The sequence below is a fragment of the Calonectris borealis genome, chromosome 5 (assembly GCF_964195595.1).
Source record: "Calonectris borealis chromosome 5, bCalBor7.hap1.2, whole genome shotgun sequence".
Lineage (NCBI taxonomy): Eukaryota > Metazoa > Chordata > Aves > Procellariiformes > Procellariidae > Calonectris > Calonectris borealis.
The window spans coordinates 20,078,545-20,098,787 of NC_134316.1; the positions used below are offsets into that span (position 1 = coordinate 20,078,545).

The window sequence follows — 20,243 nt, forward strand, 5'->3', positions numbered from 1 at the left end:
TGTTCAGGAGAGCTTTCTGTATCGGCTGCGATAAGGTGAAGAAGCTGTGCAGGTAAGGTTCAGCCCCAGGTTTTTATGGCGGGACCACGCAGGACTCTGTCAGTCGCCTGTGGTGGGCCTGGCAGGCGGGCAGCCCAGGTGGGTTTCAGCTGCACGAAGGGCCAGCGCGGTGCCTCGGCACCATGTTTCAGTCCAACGTCCGCTTCCTCGCGCAACTGAAAACTCGTGCAAACTGAAGAGTGCTCCCGCTCCTCTGCGGGCAGGGTGCTGCCCCCCGCCTCCCTTCCCACCATGCCTGCATGCAGCCCTGCCTCAGGCGCGCCCAGGAAGGTTGAGACGCTTAAGTGGTTTAGTTGGAGAGGAGGGAAATGTTTTTCCTGACTAATGTAAAGAGGGTCAAAATACTTCCTTACCAAAGGGAGAGAAACAGAGCGAGGGAGCTGCACTAAAGCAGGGATGGTGGTGAAACCCCAGGTGACAAGATCTTTGCGTCGTTTCCCTTTTAGGCACTAATGAAGCTCAGGGTGACTTAATATTTAAAACCTGTTGAACCTGTTGGCAAGGATAGAGCCCTAGATCCTCGTTGCAGATGGTTTGTTTGTTGCTACCAAGGACATTTCAATTGCCTAGTGATAGTGTTTGTTTTCTTGGAATTTGCTTTCTGGTGCAAGGTTTCAGCAGCGGCTCCTGACCGCAGCCCTGCAAAGGCGGAGTTGCTGCTGGCCAAGGTACGGTGGGGCCGCAGGCACCCCACGAGCCCTGCCCTGCCGCCGGGAGGGCAACGGCAGAGGAGGAGTGTTGTGGCTTCGAAGGGGCTGAATGTGGGAAACGGAGGAAAGCTGCAGTCACTTCCTACTCCTGCTGGCAGGCACAGTCGGTGTTAAACCCATTACTTTTATAGGAACAAGCTGACCTACTTATTAACGCATTGTATTTCAGTGTTCAGCTGTGGCTGTCTGCCCCAGAGGGGTTGTGTTTGCAACCCCACCAAAACTCGGGCCCCAGCCCTGTCCCAGCCTTGCCAGGGGGTCTTGGGCAGGGCGTCTTGGTGTGTCTGTCTGGTGGTGAGAAGCTCTGGTACCACGGTGATGGGCACCACACACTTTCCCTTATGGAAAAAGGGAAAAAGCCTGCTGGAAGGACTGATACATGCCAGAGAGGAACAGGAAAATAGAAAGGAAAATTGGAGGGGAGTGATGATTAAGTATTATGAAAGGTTTTGACCAGAAATGTGTTTTCGATTGCATTCTGTGGGGTAAAGAGGGGCAAGTCACTAATGGCAATAGCTGTGAGTATGCCTAAGGTATCTGAAAGGAAAACTGTTTGCCAGCTTGTGAAATTCAGAGGTGATTGTAGTCAGCTGCTCTTCCCTAGCCACATTCATAAAGCGAAGTCAGGGTTGGTTTGATAAGAACATGTGCAAACAAGCAAATTTGGAGAAGACTAAACATCTGTGTGGGGTCAGTGAGGAGCTTCCTTTAAATTTGGTCAGCTGGTGGCACTGTGGTGGTGTAAGGTTTGTGCATCTCATGTCATGGAGGTGACGGCATCAGCCAACACGGGAGGCAATTCTGCAGCTCTTTCCAATCAGGGCTTTGGTCTGTTTTAGCAAATTCAGATTTCTGTGAGCAAATGACAAAAGTGTGGTGGTGGTGAAGATGGGACAGCACTAGGAGGTGTCCTTTCTGTGGCAGACCATTGCTTCTGCCTCTACTCTGGGGGCCTTTCAGTTTTTCAGAGCTATTGGATGCCCATTTTGACCAGAGATAAGTACCTGCTACCATCCATCTGTAACGGTGGACTTAGACCCTCTCTGTTGGTCTGGGTGGAATATATACTCTTACCTTATACTGACTTTCCAGTAAAAATGGATTTGTAGCTCTGACAAAATCCTTCAGCTGATTTTAAAGAGAATTTTCTGCTATGTTGTGTAGAGGCCCTTATGAATGTATCTGTTTAGTTTCCAGCCTGCAAAGCCAATATAGTTGTCCAAATAGTCAAAGTTTTCCAAAGTTTCCAAACTTTCCAAAGTTTCCAAGGCCCCTGAAAAGCTGTGACCTCCTTCAGTAATTACATTGCAGTGTAACCTTAGCTTTGAGGACCACGGAAGGTGGAGTTCATGTAGGATACATGCTCAGCCAGAGTGTTATCACAGGTTTTGCTGCAAAATTAATTTTCGTGCTTTTTCTCCAGTACCTTGTGCACATGTGTGTGTCTCTTTTTCTTTGGTGTACACATACACCCTTAGTCAAACTACTTAATCTAAAAGTTTGGAAAGAAAAGAGACAATCTCTATGTTTAAATTCTTGAGAAGCACTCTGCTATCATAATGATAGAGCTGGAGGATTACCCAGGGATACAAAATGACAGACATAATGGTTAATACTCATCAGCATCCTTTCTAGCAATCTCAAAGCAATCCCATCAGTAAAAAGCCTGAGCAAGCTGTGTTGCATTATCATGATTGAAGGCCAGATCAGATTTGATGTTGCTGGCTGACATGAGAGGAGTAGAAATGGAAGTTTTCCCACTTCTAAAACTAACTTTATAATTAAGCTCTTTGTAACATTGCAAATACATCCTCACACTTCTGTAAAATACCCAGTAATGACATGAAAACCAATCTCAAACATGTTTCCAGATACTTTGCCTTGAAACTGAAAGGAAGGGAGCTGCTTACATTCATCCCTGATGAAGGAAGATGTAGCTCAATGCTTTCCCAGCATTAAGAGTTTGGGGGTTTATGTATTCCAGGCCCTTTCCAGCTAACATCAAGTCCAGCAACATTGATTTTTAATCAGGCGTAATTACCACTGTTAGTCTCCTCTGAAACGAGTGAGTGATAAGGCTTATCTCCAGCCATTTTAAGACTTTACACTGTTTTCCATAACTGTATTATCATTGTATGATCCAGCACTTGCTTTCCTGCACTAAGGAGTCCTGTAACTACCAAGTCTCTAACTTTACTGGAATTTCACTGACAATTTTGTATAAAACAGAAATATTTTCGTTGGTGTCTTCCCGATGGAAGAATATTTGTGGCTTTTGTAACAAAGGCTCTACAAAGACTATAATACATGCCATTAGCATGTATAGGTTTGTTGTCCCGGATGAAATGTTGCACCAGATTTATGAAGAATTGTTTCAAAACTGGAGCATCAGGTATGTGCTAGCGGAGCGGAGATAAAAGGATCCCTGTAAGGTTTTTCAGTTCCATTCCTGACTGCGTGCAAGACAGATGTTTACCTATAAACGATAGCATTAAAATGAAAAATACTTAGGAGCTTTTTTCTTTTTGCATTTGCTTTTCTGGAGGTCCACCACCCTTGTACTTGGAGATTTTTCTACCTCCCGCTGGAGGCAGGAAGCAGAGAAGCGGGGCGGTTCAGCGTGGGGAGGGAAATCGTCAACAGACACTGGGGTACTTAGAAACTCTTCATCTTCTGGCCATGGAAGGGTCATGAGATGAGTCGGGAGGGCCTCTGTACATTTGACTCTCTCATGAGAGGGCAGGCGATCATTAAAGATCAGTGCGCAGAGAGGCAGAGATGGGGAGGGGGACAAGATGAATGTGTTCTCTCTCTTTTGTTTTGTTGTAATCGATCTGATTACCAAACATTATTAAGATTTGTTTCCCCAGACAGCCGGTGCTTTGCTCTCACAGATGCACAGGTCTGACGCACAGATCATGCTAGGAAATTAAATTTGAGCTGGCAGTTAGTATGAACCGTTTGCTGTATGTACATGAAGCAGAACTCTCTAAAAGGCCAGAGAGATGCCTGTATGCTGCACTGGTAAGGATTACAGAAACTCGTGGTTAAAATCAATAGACCAGCTCTCACTAGAGTTTGTTGAAATTTTGGAGTACAAAAAGAAATGTGGGGCATTTTTTCTATTTGGTTGTTGTCGTGGTTAACCCGGCAGGCAGCCAAATACCACGCAGCTGCTCACTCGCTCCCCCCGCCTCCCCAGCTGGGACGGGGAGAGAATCGGAAGGGTGAGAGCGAGAAAAACTCGTGGGTTGAGATAAAGACAGTTTAATAGAACAGAAAAGGGAAAATAATAGTGATAATGATAGAATATACAAAATGAGTGATGCACAATGCAATTGCTGACCACCCGTGCTGACCGATAACCAAGTAGCGATCGCTACTTCCTGGATCATGCCTACCATTCATATACTGAGCATGACATCACATGGTATGGAATACCCCATTAGCCAGCTGGGCTGGCTGTCCTGATTATGTTCCCTCCCATCTTGTGTACCTAGCTCAGTCAGTAGGCACGGGAGCTGTCCTTGGACTAGGAGGGCACTTAGCAACAACTGAAAACATCAGTGTGTTATCAACATTCTCCTCATACTAAATCCAAAACACAGCACTAGGAAGAAATTTAACCCTATCCCAGCTGAAACCAGGACAGTTGTAAACACAAAACTGACAGGAAGACTTCATACTTACTAAAAGCAAGCCCTCTCTTTCTTCATGGCAGCTTTTGTCATGCTGCCTGCTTGGCTGGAGCAGCGGCCGTTCCTCCCGAGCAGGGACATGGCTGCCTGGGGTGGGGAGCTACACTGGGGAGCTGCAGGGGAAACAAGATCTAGCACCATTTAAAAGGTGGTTTCCTCTCCGGCCTTGCAGTGTACCCGTGAGAGTGGCGCAAAACACACTTGTGATTCCTGTTAATGAAAGCAGCAATGTCTTTACAAACGTCCTGAGCTATAGTTAAGCTGCCCAGCTGTTCCAGTCTGGGGCTGAGCCCTGCAGGATGCTGGTATTCTGATCCTCTTCCATGGGGGCTACTCGTTCTCTGACTTGTATACACATATAAGTGCTTTCCTGGACTACAGCCACAGCTCTCACTACTATCTGGATAAAGCTTCATTTCATTTTGTTTTTTTTTTAAATGTTCACCAACTTCTTTTAAGCACAGCCTGTGCGCATGGTCAGTTTGGGTCCCAGTTCACTGCATAAAGAGAACCGGATGAGAGCCCCTTGGCTTACACACTCTGTTTTGGGAAGTAAATACACTTTACACCTTTCAGCTGAGGATCTGAAAGAATTTGCAAAGGAATTCTGGTTGTATTCTGCCCATTCCTTACTCCTCTGATAATCTCGCCTGTCAGCTAGCGGCAACTGAGAGTCCAAGGAGCTTGAACAGGATCATTCATAGCAAATCAGAGGTTGGCAGAAGTGGAATCCTGTGTCTCCCCTTCTTTTTTAATTAAAACGTAACAGATAATAGTAAGTAAAAGGTTGTTTCAACCATTTTGGATAGAAGGGAGCTACATGATAGCAGTTTGGCATGTGAGAAGCATCCAAGGGGCATGTAAATGCGACTTAGCTGCAAAGTCTTGCCTTAGTGCTCGCCTTCTAGAGACTCCAGTGAATTTTTCTCTTGCCACATTTTGGTTCATGGCATTTCATATTTCCTCTGTTTTTGAAATGTTTCAGTAAAAAATTCCAGCCAGGCCAATATTTAACGTACATGTTTGCCACTATATAGCACAGATGGTACTAAATCTTTGCATTAGCAAAGTGTTTACTGGAAGATCTGAGATGCATATGCAACTGAATTCAAGAAAAACGTTAGTGAAAGCAAGTTTGATAGTTTTTTTCAGGTTTGCAGCATATCTTCTACAAAATCTCTTCTATGAAGTATTGAAGTAAGAAACAAAAAGCCCCTAATAACTAGGATGTAATGTTTAGTCTAAACAGTGTTGCAGTTGTTTTAAATAAATCCTATTACTGTGTATGCTATTTAAGCTAAGTTAAAGCCCTAACCTAAGGCTGACTAATTTCACTCTTAAAGTCTCTTCAGTGTTCAAGCAGCTTATGTTCATTGTGTTGCTTTCAGCAGGAACTTTCAGTAAAGAAGGCCAATATGGTCTCAGAATATTGATTGTTGTAATTGGAAAGTAATTCTGCTATTCCATTGGTTACCTTGTAGACATCTGAAGTGGCAATGTCAAGATCTTCAAAGGCTATCTTTGTTTTCGTATGTCTTTAGAATAATTCTTCAAAAACGATGTTAGTTCCTGCACTGCCTTACCATTGACCTGCGTCTCATCCCTCAGCCCACTTGGGCAAAAAAAGTCAAAAGGCCCTAAGCACTAGATTCCTGCTCTTCTGTCATTTCCTTTATTTGAAAATTAAAGAAGTTTAGAAGGAGTATTGCAGGAAGAGTGGAACCAGTTTTGTCAGATGATGGCAGTGTTGCTGGGGCTGTCTTCCCTCCTCCATTGATTTTCTTCTGAGAAGCAGAAGAGCAGCTTGTTCCAGCCATGTTGAACATCACTCCCTGTGGAGAGTGCTCAGCCGTCATCCACAGGCCTGGGCGAGTCTTTAGTGTCTGTCGTTTTTTAACCCCAGCCGGCAACTCAGCCCGACACAGCCGCTCTCCCACTCTCCCCTGGTGGGATGGGGGAGAAAATCAGAAGAGTAAAAATGAGAAAACTCATGGGCTGAGATAAAGACAGTTTAATAAGTAAAGCAAAAGTCATGCACACAAGCAAAGCGAAATAAGGAATTCATTCACTACTTCCCATCAGCAGGCAGGTGTTCGGCCGTGTCCAGGAAAGCAGGGCTCCATCACGCGTAACGGTTACTTGGGGAGACAAACTCCATCACTCCGAACGTCCCCCCTGCCCTTCTTATTCCCTCAGCTTTATATGGTGAGCATGATGACATATGGTATGGGATATCCCTTTGGTCAGTTGGGGTCAGCTGTCCTAGCGTGTCCCCTCCCAACCTCTTGTGCACCCCCAGCCTCTCGCTGGTGGGGTGGGGTGAGAAGCAGAAAAGGCCTTGACTCTGTGTCAGCACTGCTCAGCAATAATGAAAATATCCCTGTATTATCAGCCCTGTTTTCAGCACAAATCCAAAACATAGCCTCATATTTGCTACTATGAAGAAAATTAACTCTACCCCAGCCAAAACCAGCACAGCATCTCCATGTACAGTCTGGGGCTGGCTCGCAGCAATGCAAAATAACGATTGTCAAGTGCTCTGATGGAAAATAGCTTTAGTCTGCTTTTGTTTGTTTGGGTAAGTTTGTGTCTAGTCCTGTTGGTCTTTAATGGGGATACACTTTGTCTTGGTTTCACCTGGGATAGAGTTAATTTTCTTCCCAGTAGCTGGTATAGTGCTGTGTTTTGGATTTAGTATGAGAATAACCTTGATAACACACTGATGTTGTAGTTGTTGCTAAGTAGTGCTTACACTAAGTCAAGGACTTTTCAGCTTCCCATGCTCTGCCAGGTGCACAAGAAGCTGGGAGGGAGCGCAGCCAGGACAGCTGACCCAACTGGCCAACGGGGTATTCCATACCATATGATGTCATGCTCAGTATATAAACTGGGGGGAGTTGGCCGGGGGGCAGCAATCGCTGCTCACGGACTGGCTGGGCATCAGTTGGTGGGTAGTAAGCAATTGCATTGTGCATCAGTTGCTTTGTATATTCTATTATTATTACTACTACTACTATTATTATTACTACTACTACTACTACTATTTTACATTATTTCAATTATTAAAATGTTCTTGTCTCAACCCACGAGTTTTCTTACTTTTAGTCTCCCGATTCTCTCCCCCATCCTACTGGAGGTGGGGGGAGTGAGCGAGCGGCTATGTGGTGTTTGGTTGCTGGCTGGGGTTAAACCACGACACGCTTGCAAAAGATTGGCAAGGGAGAAAGAGTTGCCCCAGCAGGGTTTTCCAATGTGTTTAATAACAGGTTTTCAAAACTAGTAGTTTGATTTATTTGTTTATTGATACTAGTGACTGTTAGTTGGTCTCAATCTTAGGAAGAAGGGAAGTAAATGGTATGGACTTCTATTTTTCTTTATTTATAATATGCCTGCCTGTCTTGGACGTAATTCTACAAACAAAAAGTGATCTGTTCTCTCAGATGTGACTTTACTCAAGAATTAGCACTGACACATCTCCGTTTAGCCACTGTCCCTCTTGGGGAAGAAATACCTAATCTAGAACTGGAGGGCAAGCCTCGGCTGGCTGTCATGGCTCTGTAGTATGGAGTTGAGTCCCAGCAGAACACATGCCTTTCTGTCTGTGTACCTGCTAGCTGGTCATGCTTATACTGGTTTTTTTTAACATGCTTCCGGTGGCAATTCTAGCTGTCCTGTCTACATTCACACCTTGAAACCCAGGATTGCACAGCATACACCAGAGTGGGAACTGTTGGGCTTGCAGCCAATTTTCCCAGCCTTTCCTAGGTTCATGAAGAAGCCCCTGTGCACAGACCTCCCTAAGCTGTGGGCCACCATCCTTCCCCTCTGGTTCTCCCAGTCCCTCGCTATGAGGCTCCGCCTCCTAGCACCTCTCTGCACCTTCCTGTCTGGACCTGCTCAGCTGTGCTGCAGAGGAAGGCAGAAGAGAGAAGGCAAGAGTCTGAAGAGAAGTTTATATGCAGGCATGGGAGTGGAATGGGAGAGATGAGGCCACTTGCAAGCCAGGTCTAGCGTGGCTTGCTCACTGGCTTTCTTCATAGTGCCATGGTTCAAGTGCTACTGGAGTAGCCTCTGGCCAGCTCCTCTTCATTATACCGGGAGTCTTGCTTACATGCTTAAAGCTGCTGCCTCAGAGCTCCGGACAGCTGCGTATGACAGCTGTGGGCTTAGATCACCACTCCGCGCTGCGTTGACTGTCAGATGCGAGGCTTCAGCTCTGTGCTGCTCTCCTCCCAAGTGCAGATAGCCACCGAGCTTCAGGCATCCCACCTGAGTTCAGCAGCTCAGGGCACATCCCATGCTGGAAGGTGGTAGGCATGGGTCCTGTGCCTGCCCGTAGCACTGCCCATAACCTTTTTGCATGTCGGCTTTGCTGTGAAGTAGTGCGAGGTCTGGTCCTGGACATTATCCTGGTGCTTCTCCAAGTTTATGTAGATGAGCCTCAGTGAAATAGGCTTCCACTGGCATAGTTGCTTCATGACTCTCTTTTTTGGTCTTTCCCTCTCTGTCATAGAGTTTTGCAGAGGGTTTACCTGCCCTAGAGAAGCACAGTTTGGAAGGCAGCTTGTGAGACTGAGAGTCCCTTTCCCTGGGTCACACTGTGAGCAGCAACACTTCTGAAAACTCATATTCAATCTTTTTACTTTGTTCCAGCTCCTATTAGAAGAGTTTTCCAAAATACCATTGCTCTGTTGTCTAGAAATGTTCTGGTTACCAGTCTGTTTTCAGCCAATGTTGCTTTACTGAAGCAGTCTTTAAACTGAATAGTTCTTCTTCCTTGCTTTTCTCCCCTGCATCCCATGGTCACTTCAATGTATTGATAGAGTCTTACTTCTTGTCTGCCTTTTTTGCTTAACTGAGCAAGCCAAGCTCTCTGTTTTCTCTCCTAAAGTAGGTTTCCGTGTTGGTTCAGTTGCCCAGCTTGGTTTTTTAGCTTTTTTGTTCTTTTTTTCAAAGAATGAATCTTTCCTACTTTTCTCAGTATACAAGTTGGAGCGAGCTCTTTGCGCAGTGACTCTTTGTGAGCTCTTTGCAGCCTCCCCCAGGCTGAGGTCTAGAGTTCCTCAGCCCAGTTTGTTTCCCAGAGATTCCAGAGGAACCGTTTAGTTCATCAAAATTTGCTCCTTGGAAATCATAGATCTTAAACAAAATTAGGCTTCCTGTTATCCTTCCCACTTAATCTAAACTGAATCACTTTGTGGTCCCCTGTTCCAAAGTCGTTCTCATAACTTAAGATATTAAGAGCAGAAAAAGAATCTGTTCTTGTTCATTCAGCAACATGGATAAAGAAGCTTGTCAGCTGTCACATCCAGGAGTAACTGGCCTTACCATGGTTAATAGCATTTGTTCTCCAATCTGTACTGTGAAGTTGGTGTCCTGTGTTGACATAATTCCCATTTCTTTAATGATGCAGAGCTCTATCCAGATCCATATCTGGTGCAAGAAGTCAAGAGCAGACCCAGTGTCTCTGTCTTAGAAGTCTTCTTTGACCATCTTTCCACAGCATTTCCAAACATACTGTTTTCTTCTCTTTTCTTTATTTTCCAAGCCTGCTGTTTCATTATTGCATGACAGTATCCTTCCATATTAAACAGGTATTTCTTTTCCTTGAAAAGCACAGACCTTTTGACACCTGTTTCAATAATAATTGCCGTTCCACCCTGTTTGTGAATTTTCCTGTAATAACACTAGTGCCTTGAGTTCCTCTTTTATTATGTCAGTCTGCCTGCGTTATTAGCACACAGCAATTTTAGCTGTTGGGTTTTTCGTTCACCTTTTCTGCTCTTGTTTTTTCTTTTAGACTGCATTTGGCTACCTGGTTAGACTGTATACAGTCCTTTCACTGGCGGTGTCACATGCCTGACCCCTTTTCTCATCATTAGTAGCATTTTTTTCCTTCAAATCCCTGAAATACCTTTCTGACTTGTTTTCATGTTTATCTGACATTTTCCCCTTTGCTTTCTGGATCCTGAAACCAGTGTGGAATTTATGTTCGCCTCCCCCAGCCTTCCCCTGCTATGTTCATGCTGTGGCTCGTGCCATGGTGGTTCCAGTAGCTGGGATGTTTGGGTGAAGCCCTCCTGAAGACTCATCTTGCAGTGAAAGTACCTTGCAGAACCAGAAGGGGGGGGGACTGAAGCACTTCCCCAAGGGTCACCCGGGTTGTGCAGGATGCTTCAGTTCTTTCTCGGTCAGCATGTCCTGTGCTTGGCTGGACTGAAAGACATTCTCAGTTCTCAAGGTCTGGCAGACATAAATGTATTTTGAAATAGCATGTGAAGGAAATGAGTGCTTACAACAAACACTTGTATGGGACAACAAGGTATGGTTTATTTAGAATCATAGAATCATTAAGGTTGGAAAAGACCTCTAAGATCGAGTCCAACTGTCAACCCAACACCACCATGCCCACTACACCATGTCCCTAAGCGCCTCATCTACACGTCTTTTAAATACTTCCAGGGATGGTGACTCAACCACTTCCCTGGGCAGCCTGTTCCAAGGCCTGACCACTCTTTCAGTAAAGAAATTTCTCCTAATGTTCAATCTAAACCTCCCTTGGCACAACTTGAGGCCATTTCCTCTTGTCCTATCGCCAGTTACTTGGCAGAAGAGACCAACACCCACCTCGCTACAACCTCCTTTCAGGCAGTTGTAGAGAGCGATGAGGTCTCCCCTCAGCCTCCTCTTCTCCAGGCTAAACAACCCCAGTTCCCTCAGCCGCTCCTCATCCGACTTGTGCTCCAGGCCATTCACCAGCTTTGTTGCCCTCCTCTGGACACGCTCCAGCACCTCCATGTCCTTCTTGTAGTGAGGGGCCCAAAACTGAACACAGGATTCGAGGTGCGGCCTCACCAGTGCCGAGTACAGGGGCACGATCACCTCCCTGCTCCTGCTGGCCACACTATTTCTGATCCAGGCCAGGATGCCGTTGGCCTTCTTGGCCACCTGGGCACACTGCCGGCTCATGTTCAGCCGGCTGTCAATCAGCACCCCCAGGTCCTTTTCCTCTGGGCAGCTTTCCAGCCGCTCTTCCCCAAGCCTGTAGCGTTGCCTGGGGTTGTTGTGGCCAAAGTGCAGGACCCGGCACTTGGCCTTGTTGAACCTCATACAGTTGGCCTCGGCCCATCGATCCAGCCTGTCCAGGTCCCTCTGCAGAGCCTTCCTACCCTCCAGCAGATCAACACTCCCGCCCAGCTTGGTGTCATCTGCAAACTTACTGAGGGAGCACTCGATCCCCTCCTCCAGATCGTTGATAAAGATATTGAACAGGACCGGCCCCAGTACTGAGCCCTGGGGAACACCGCTCGTGACCGGCCGCCAACTGGATTTAACTCCATTGACCACAACTCTCTGGGCCTGGCCATCCAGCCAGTTTTTTACCCAGCGAAGAGTGGACCTGTCTAGGCCGTGAGCCGCCAGCTTCTCTAGGAGAATGCTGTGGGAGACAGTGTCAAAGGCCTTACTGAAGTCCAGGTAGACCACATCCACAGCCTTTCCCTCATCCACTAGGCGGGTCACCTGGTCATAGAAGGAGATCAGGTTGGTCAAGCAGGACCTGCCTTTCATGAACCCGTGCTGGCTGGGCCTGATCCCCTGGTTGTCCCGGACATGGCTCATGAGCACCCTCAAAACGAACCGCTCCATAATCTTTCCCGGCACCGAGGTCAGGCTGACCGGCCTGTAGTTCCCCGGATCCTCCTTCCGGCCCTTCTTGTAGATGGGCATCACACTGGCAAGCCTCCAGTCGTCCGGGACCTCCCCAATTAACCAGGACTGCTGGTAAATGATGGAGGGCGGCTCGGCAAGCTCCTCCGCCAGATCCCTCAGTACCCTCGGGTGGATCCCGTCCGGCCCCATAGACTTGTGAGCGTCCAGGTGGCGTAGCAGGTCGTTAACTGCTTCCTCATGAATTATGGGGGGGTTATCCTGCTCGCCGTCCCTGTCTTCCAGCTCAGGGGGCTGAGTACCCTGAGGATAACTGCTCTGACTATTAAAGACTGAGGCAAAGAAGGCGTTGAGTACCTCAGCCTTATCCTCGTCCTTGGTGGCAACATTCCCCCCCGCATCCAATAGAGGATGGAGATTCTCCTTGGCTCTCTTTTTGTCATTAATATACTTGTAAAATCATTTTGTGTTGTCTCTCACGACAGTGGCCAGGTTGCGTTCTAGCCGGGCTTTTGCCTTTCTAATTTCCTCTCTGCACGACCTAACGAGATCCCTGTACTCTTCTTGAGTTGCCTGCCCCTTCTTCCAAAGGTGATAAACTCTCCTTTTTTTCCTGAGTCCCAGCCAGAGCTCCCCGTTCAGCGAGGCCGGGTCTTACATTTGGTCGGGTCTTACATTTGGTCTTACATGGTCAGAGTTTTGTAGAGGGCTTCCTCCTGCCAGCCCTCCTCCCACTTTGCTGGAAGAAAAACCTATTGTTAGCAGCAGGGACATTATGAAAGCTTGATATTGAGCAATGATGACCTTGATGTCCCAGTTAGAGATAGCACACATCTGCATAACTGTGGACAAAGAGCATGTGTGTTTGTGTGTATGTGTATCCTTTGGTCAAAAAAAATGTGTGTGGCTGTAAGGCTGCAAGGAGTTACAGCCCCCATAATCCCGTCTTCCACTGTAGAAGCCGAGGCTGCAGCAATCAGTTAAGAAGATGGTTGAAATTCCTGATCACAAATTAGGTAAGTACATGATGGAACAGCAAATTGTTTCTCTCTTCTTCTGTGCTGGGCTCACTGGCTAGTGCTTTCTCCAGCTGATGTTTTCTGTTCAGTACTACAAGCTGCACAGGCAGGATGGAGTCAAAAAAGACTTCACTGTTGCCTTTGTGATGGGTAAATTTTATTTTCACATCCTTCAGCACTGAAAATTAAGCTTGCCAATGTACACCAAAAGGAAAACTTGTTTTAAAAATAAAGGAACAAAACCAAAGCAAACATCTCAGCCCTGTTTTTAAGCAAAAATGTATTATAATACACCGTTTTTATGTATAAATTGTACATCTCGTCTCTCTTCAGTCAGCTATCTCTTAAAAGATTTTTATATTGCACTGGTAAAATATATATCAGTGTTGTGAGTCTTTCTTTTAACAGTTAATTGATCTTAATCTTTACTACTGAGGTGAAAAGTTAGGATGATATGTTTTGGTTTCATACAGCTTTCCAATGATAGATGAACCTCTTTGAGTTTGGGCATGTGTAAGACTTTCTGTAACTCTTTCTCCTACCTTTCTTTTTATTAAAGCTAATACTTTTAACAAGAATATATGTTGTAACTGTTTGTTTATACAGTTTTTCAGCTGATAAAATGGTGTTGTTTCAGAATAGAAATTGTATGTGTAGCTTCATGACGATACAAATTTAACAAAATAGAGGAGGAGGAAGAAGGTTTCTGTTACAAATGTTCTGTATTTTTGAAAATCAGACCTTTCAGAATAATTTGTGCCGAAGCTTACTTGGCAGTGCCGGAAATGAACTTAAAAAACAGGAAGAATTATTGATTCGTTTAGACCCGTACCTTTCTTCTTCTGTGTCTCATACTAGATCCTTTCAAAGGAGTGGGAGAACCACTGTGACTGCCAGACCAGTTTTGTATTGCTAGTGAAATTGCTTCCTCCTGGCCTCTGTTATATAGCTTCCAGAATTCTCACTCTTGATCTTTCATGCACTGTTGTTGAGGTATGAATATAATTTCTTGTTTCTTTCCAAGATCTTGGTTCTGAATCCTATTGGTTTACTGTACGCTTCCACAAGTATTCTGTTTATTTTAAGAGCTCTACTCAACCTTATTTCAATATTTCAGAAGTGGACTCAGTGGCATCCTACACCAAGGAGTTTGACAGAGTTACAGTACTTACAGTTCTCTTCAGGTATTTCTTTCTATCTTGCACATTGCAGTTTTATTTTAACAGCTATGTTCTTATTCTGTCATCAGGCAAAATAAATTAAAAATAGGGAAAAAAAAAATGGGGAAAAAAGCCTTCACTCTATTAATTATTCTCTATGTCTTTGACCTAACCTGACTCATACCAAGGTTAACCATCATGATGTGGGAAGGGAAAAGGCACATCTATTAACAGACAAGTTAAATAGGGGCAAGCTGTGCTATTTGCTCTGTTGCAATTTAATAAGCCCGAAGGTAAAAGGTGGAAGACAGAGTGTTGCTTTTGCAACATTTTCCTGCTGCTGAAAATTGAAAATATCAAAGAATCAGATCACAAAAAATGTGTAGGAATGGGATGTGCTAGGAATTGAAGCAGGGAGTAAAAAGACTGATCGTGTAGAAAAGGAATAAACTGGACTTTGATCTTCTGAGTACAGTGCATTCCAGCTAGAATAGAGCATTTGAATGGAAAAAAGCAGTGGAGGATGCTGAGGCAGAAGTAGAAGGGACCAAAAGCTAGCATACTGAATGCTGAAGTGAAATTCTTTACAAAAATAGTTCTGTTTTAGATGTAGTAACTTTGAATTAAAAGAAGATCTTATAAATTCCTTCCTGATGAGATAACATGGCAATGGTTGTAGTGTACAGATGGTGCAGTTTATTTACTAACTATATTTTTTACGTCAGTTGGCAGTAACATTTTAGTAGTACCTAAATATGCATCTTAAGTGCCTTTTGCTAGGCATCTCTGCTGGAAAATTCAGGCCATGGTTGCTTTGAACTGCTTCAACTGTTATTTTCTTTAAAACCTTATAGTATGGCTGTAAAAATAAATACCCTCTAGCAAAATCAAGGAGGACTGTGTTATCCTAATTTTTATTACAATTTCGTTGGAAGCGGATGGATTTGAAGCATTCAGTGAAATCAGATCAAAGTTTGAAATAAAAATATCAAAATAATATGAATTACTTATAAAACACTTCCTCTCTCTATGAAATGAACTCGGATCAGAGAACACAAACATAATAAAAGGACAGCTGTCACATCCGGCTTTCTCAGGTACCCTGTTTGGTTTTAATTATTTTTTGTCAATTCTAGAATAAACGGCTGCTACCTGAAGGTTATCCTCTGCATTGCTGAATGTTTGTATGTAATCTCATGCCAAAATATTTCATGCCTACTATTTCGCCACTTCACATGTCTGTGCAGGACAGATTCTGATCTATACAGGTAACATACAGAGTGAAGTTTGGCTCAAAGCACGTCTTGACAATATGCACTAGTTCGTAATTCCACAGAGTGATAAATTGTAGGTTAGTTCCTCAGTGAAAGAACTAGATACTGTTTACCGATTTGGTGTTCACTTTTGAACGCTTTGCTGAATAAGGGCTTGAATCTAAAATGCAGCCAGCAGACCTGCCATCAGGTTTGTGACTTATCCTTTGTTGGTATCGTCTTCATCAAAAGAAGTTTTGTCTTTGAAAGCGGGCAAAAATAACAGTAGGCTCCCACTGCAGGGGGAGGTACTGCAGCTGTGGTGGAGTTCCTGCCCCTTGTTGGCTTTGAACTGCATTGGGATGTATGCTTTCACGCCTTCTGAGTTTGTCTAAGTGCTTAAGGTTTCTTCCATGTCCTTTGTGATACCCTGTGAAGGACACTTGGTGGATGAGGGACCAAGCACTGAAACTTCAGATCGTAGCATGAAGCACTGAGTGTACAGACAGCAGTCGTCTCTTAGGAAGAGCTGTGGCTGCTGGCAATTTTTGTCACTTTTTATCACTCTCTGGTGTTGCCTGTTTGAGACTTTGACGTACTCTTCCTTCTTCTACAACACCCACAATTCTTCCTCTTCTTTGTTGTTCCTTACTTTCCTCTTTTACTGGGAAAGTTGGGCACCTTCTACTTTCCACTAGCAAAAAATGAACATATAGTTTGTGTATGCAGTCAATTCACCACTTACTTTAATTAGCAAAAAGAAAACAGAATGCATTCATTTAAATACTTAATTTTCTAAATTCCGAAACTTTGCATGTAGTTATTTTTAACCTGTTTTCCTAGGGAAAGATGTTCCTGCAATCATTTTTCACTAACCACCCACTGTTAATAACTTCAGGAGCCTTTGTGTTGATCGCAGACTTCAGGTAGGGCAGAGATCTCAGTTATGAAATCCACAGCTTCACAACGCAGACAGGCGTAGAAGGGAGAGGATCCAGTTACCAGGCTGGTTGAGCTGCCAGGCGAGGTCAGCCCTTACTGCGAGAAATGAGAGTATCCGCATGGGAGAGACTTCACGAAGACACCAACTCTGAGGAAGGGTCCGTCAGCGTGGGGGCACTGGTGGGTACCAGGAGTCAAAGCAGGAGATGCCAGTCCAAGGAAAGGCGCCCTTCATTCGCCTGCCTTCAGTGCTGCTCCTCATGACTACTTCTTGGCTCTTCTTCTTGACGTCCTTCTCACGAGAACACTTCCAAATTGCGAGCGTAAACGCTGTGCAAGAATGAACTGGCCTTTCAATCTGCCCTCGGACGTTGCTTCTGCACCTCTTTGCGTGGTCTCTGACTGCTGGCCCTCAGCCCTTGACTTCCTTGTGCAGCCAGTTCCTCCTTTTTTTTTTCCTCTCTGCAGAAGGACAACCCAAAGCACCTTGTCCTGGATCCTACTGACACCACCCTGGGTGCGTGTCTCCAGGCTCTCTTACCTCTGCCAAGGCGTTATGGAATAGCTGTTTGGTTTCTTCAAAAATGTACCGATAGAAACAGAGCTAGACACCATAGCAGGTGTGGATGTGCTTGAATCGTGGTTGTCCTTCCAAAAATAGCTGCCCTGGATGCAGTCGTGTGTTGTAAACAGCTCGTGTTAGTGTCATGAAGTCATTACAGAAACATGGCGGTGCCATTAGTGGTCCAAGGGCTAAAAATGCACCTTTTAAGATAAGCTGGTTGCATCAATTTTATCTCAAAGCAGAGTTTGTTACACAGACAAAACCCGAAGTCAGCAGGAAATGTGTTTTTTTCTGGTTGTGTCCTTTTATTCTTTCAACAGCAAAATTAACATTATGCTACAATGTTGCCCAGTGGTGGGATCTTATTTAAAGTAAAACAAGAAAACAAAATTTAGGAACAGCTGATAAACAAATGCTCAAGTTGGCTGTATCAATTATGACACAGTAAATTCAACTTCTAACAGTCTTCTGATTTTATGGTATGAAAGAGATGGAAGAATTCTGGTTTGGCTTTATTTCTCAGGCTTCTTTGCTTTTTGTCTTGGTTTTTAATGTTTGATAGATTATCTCTCTTCAGTTTGACTGAGGGGAAACTCGTGTTGTGTGGGCTGTGTGCTGTCTGGACCCAGTCCTGCAACATGGCATGTGTTGGGGAGCGAAGCAGTTTGGAAATGGCACTTTCAGCATAGATGCTCGCAGCAGGAATATTGCTTTTGATGTATCTTCAGACTTGAAGATGAACATAAGTTGGTAAAGCTGCTTTTCTGAGGAGTCTGCTGGTAACTTTTGGAAAAGTATATGCTGACCTTCCAGAAGACAGACAGGCACCTGCTTTCTAGTATGTGGGCGCCTTTTACACTAATTCAGTCTGCTGCTGCTTCAACTTTAGTTTTACACCCGCTACACTGTTGCTCTGTTTACCATTTCAGCAATTAAATAACAAAGTAGCCATTAGAAGTGTGTTTCCAGCTATTCACAGAAAAATAGTACATGCTTAAACTAAAAAAAAATCCCTTTTTTTTTTCTAAATGGGTCGAGTGAATTTCTATTTTGCTTAAGCAGATACTGAAATCCTCTCTACATCATTTGTATTGTTAATAAATTGCAGGACTTTATACCACATCACATTACTCTACTGGAAATAGATTTGAAATATATAAAGGTACAATATACGTATATTTTCAACAGTGAGAAATAATTTTCTGACATAATAGCCAAAATAAAGTGCCATGAAGCTATTAGCAGTAAATTGAATTTTTTTGTCTGTAATTTAGTATAAATACTGACAAGCTGGGGAAGGGGAAAAAAAAAAACCAAACAACAAACGCATACTCATTAGTCATTCAGTTTAGCAGCACAGAGGCAGCAGTCGGCCAGGGTGTGCGTTTTTACGTCTGCTTCAATTGCACACTTCATTTATTTGGACATGGCATAGGCGGCTTTCTCTGTCACACGGCATCACTGCACGATTAGCAAGTTGCGCCCCAGGGCAGCTGGGACGCTTTGCTGGGGCAGATGTTCTTTTCAGCTTATTCAGTGGCCGTTCTGGGGTTGTTTACTGTTGTCATAGCTACCTACATTTCCATAGCAGCCGAGCTGCTGTGTGTGAAGCAAGTGAATATAGTTATAAAAGGATCATATTTTGTTCTGTCTCTATAACTTACCATCTGTCAACTGACTGTTTGTGATGGATTCAGAAACCAATTTAAGAATAACAGCAGCCTGCTGATGATTTTTGCTTATATTAAAGTGACAATGGATGAGGATGCAAATAAGTTGGTGCTTCAATGAAATGCTAGTTTCTTTTTTTTTTCCCCTTAATTGTAGCAGTTTGGTTTCCAACACTTTCTCAAACATCACTGAAATCCGTATCGACAAACTGAAATGACCAAGTGTCATCTTCTGTACTTGCTCAGGTGTAGGCGTTCCTTACATTTTCTCAGTCTACTGTCAGCTCATCCCTGTGTGTTGCTTCCAAATTGTGATGTTGCACCTGCTTTCACAGATCCTTTGTAATGAAATCTAAATACTCTCCACAGAATTAAATAGCAAATTCATGAGGCTAACGGCAAAGGTATCACGCACACACAAGTGTGGTTTGGTGACATTCATCACTGCACTCTACTTAATAGTAGCAATGGGATCAGACGCAAGTTTGGGGGTAGATTCAATGTGTGATCAGCGAGCCCTCTGAATAATGAACTCTCATAACTTTTCACTGCAGAGATTTGGTTGAACCTATAGTTTAGCAACGGGGGCAAGAAGATTAGCCCAGTTGTAAATAATGTATTTATTGGTTGATTTTTCCAGATCCTGACATTGATGCTGCCACTGCCATGATGCTTTTGAATACTCCCCCTGAGATACAAGCAGGTTGTGAGTAGATATTTCTATAGCATATAGCAACATAGACGTGTAAAGTTAATATTCTCTTTTATAAGTATACAGCGTACTAGATAAAAAGAAGGATTTAATGAAGAAATATAACTTCCCTTGTAGACCCTTACACTTCTTTGACCCTTACATGAGTATAATTTTGTGGTTCATACTACATTTTTTGTTACATGAATAATGGTAATCCATGATCTCTCATGTAAAAGAGGGGTTATTGTTATTCATGACATACACATAACTGAGTAACATACTATTATCTGTACTAATAGAAAGACCTGGGGCAACAGCCAGGAGAAAGGCAGAGAGAGAAAGAGAGCAAGAGAGCGAAGGGTACATGGCATATGGTTTTGTTTTCATTTTGTTTTGTCTTGACTCCCATCGTGTGAGTTACCACAGCCATCTGGATACCTTCCATTCACTTGGGCACTGTTTCAACTCCTTCCTTGCACACATCCTGCCCATTTTGCTTTTTTGCTCTGCCTGGTGCAAGGCAGTGGGCAGGTTCCGGGGAGCAAGGAAAGGTCTCATTTCCTGCCAATACTGTTTTCCTTGTTCTTGACCAGACCTGAGGTTTTGATGCTGTGTAGTAACAGAGCACTGAAGGGGCCTTGGCCCCAACTGTACTGGGCTGTGCAAATAGGGGGGGAATCATCCTGCCCCACAGAGCTTGCAGTGAAGGTATTAGAGGAATCTGGGGGGGGAATACAGCTGCACAAAAACAGGGAGTACAAGAAAACAAACATATCGCTGGTCAGCAAGCACGGTAGTAATGCC

The 20,243-nt window shown here is 44.2% G+C and overlaps 1 protein-coding gene across 24 annotated transcripts in view; it reads left to right on the forward strand.

Moving 5' to 3' along the window:
- The window catches only part of FOXN3 (forkhead box N3), a 215,704-nt gene that overhangs the window by 165,613 nt on the left and 29,848 nt on the right, over positions 1-20,243 (forward strand). For 13 of the 24 annotated variants that reach the window (XM_075151305.1, XM_075151314.1, XM_075151316.1 and 10 more), the window contains one exon: positions 19,386-19,451. The exons of 7 other annotated variants lie outside the window; for them this stretch is intronic. In XM_075151305.1, the coding sequence (XP_075007406.1) occupies positions 19,386-19,451 (66 nt within the window). The remainder of the gene's footprint in view (positions 1-19,385; positions 19,452-20,243) is intronic. 4 more of the 24 variants (XM_075151322.1, XM_075151313.1, XM_075151318.1 and 1 more) reach the window with 1 other exon arrangement.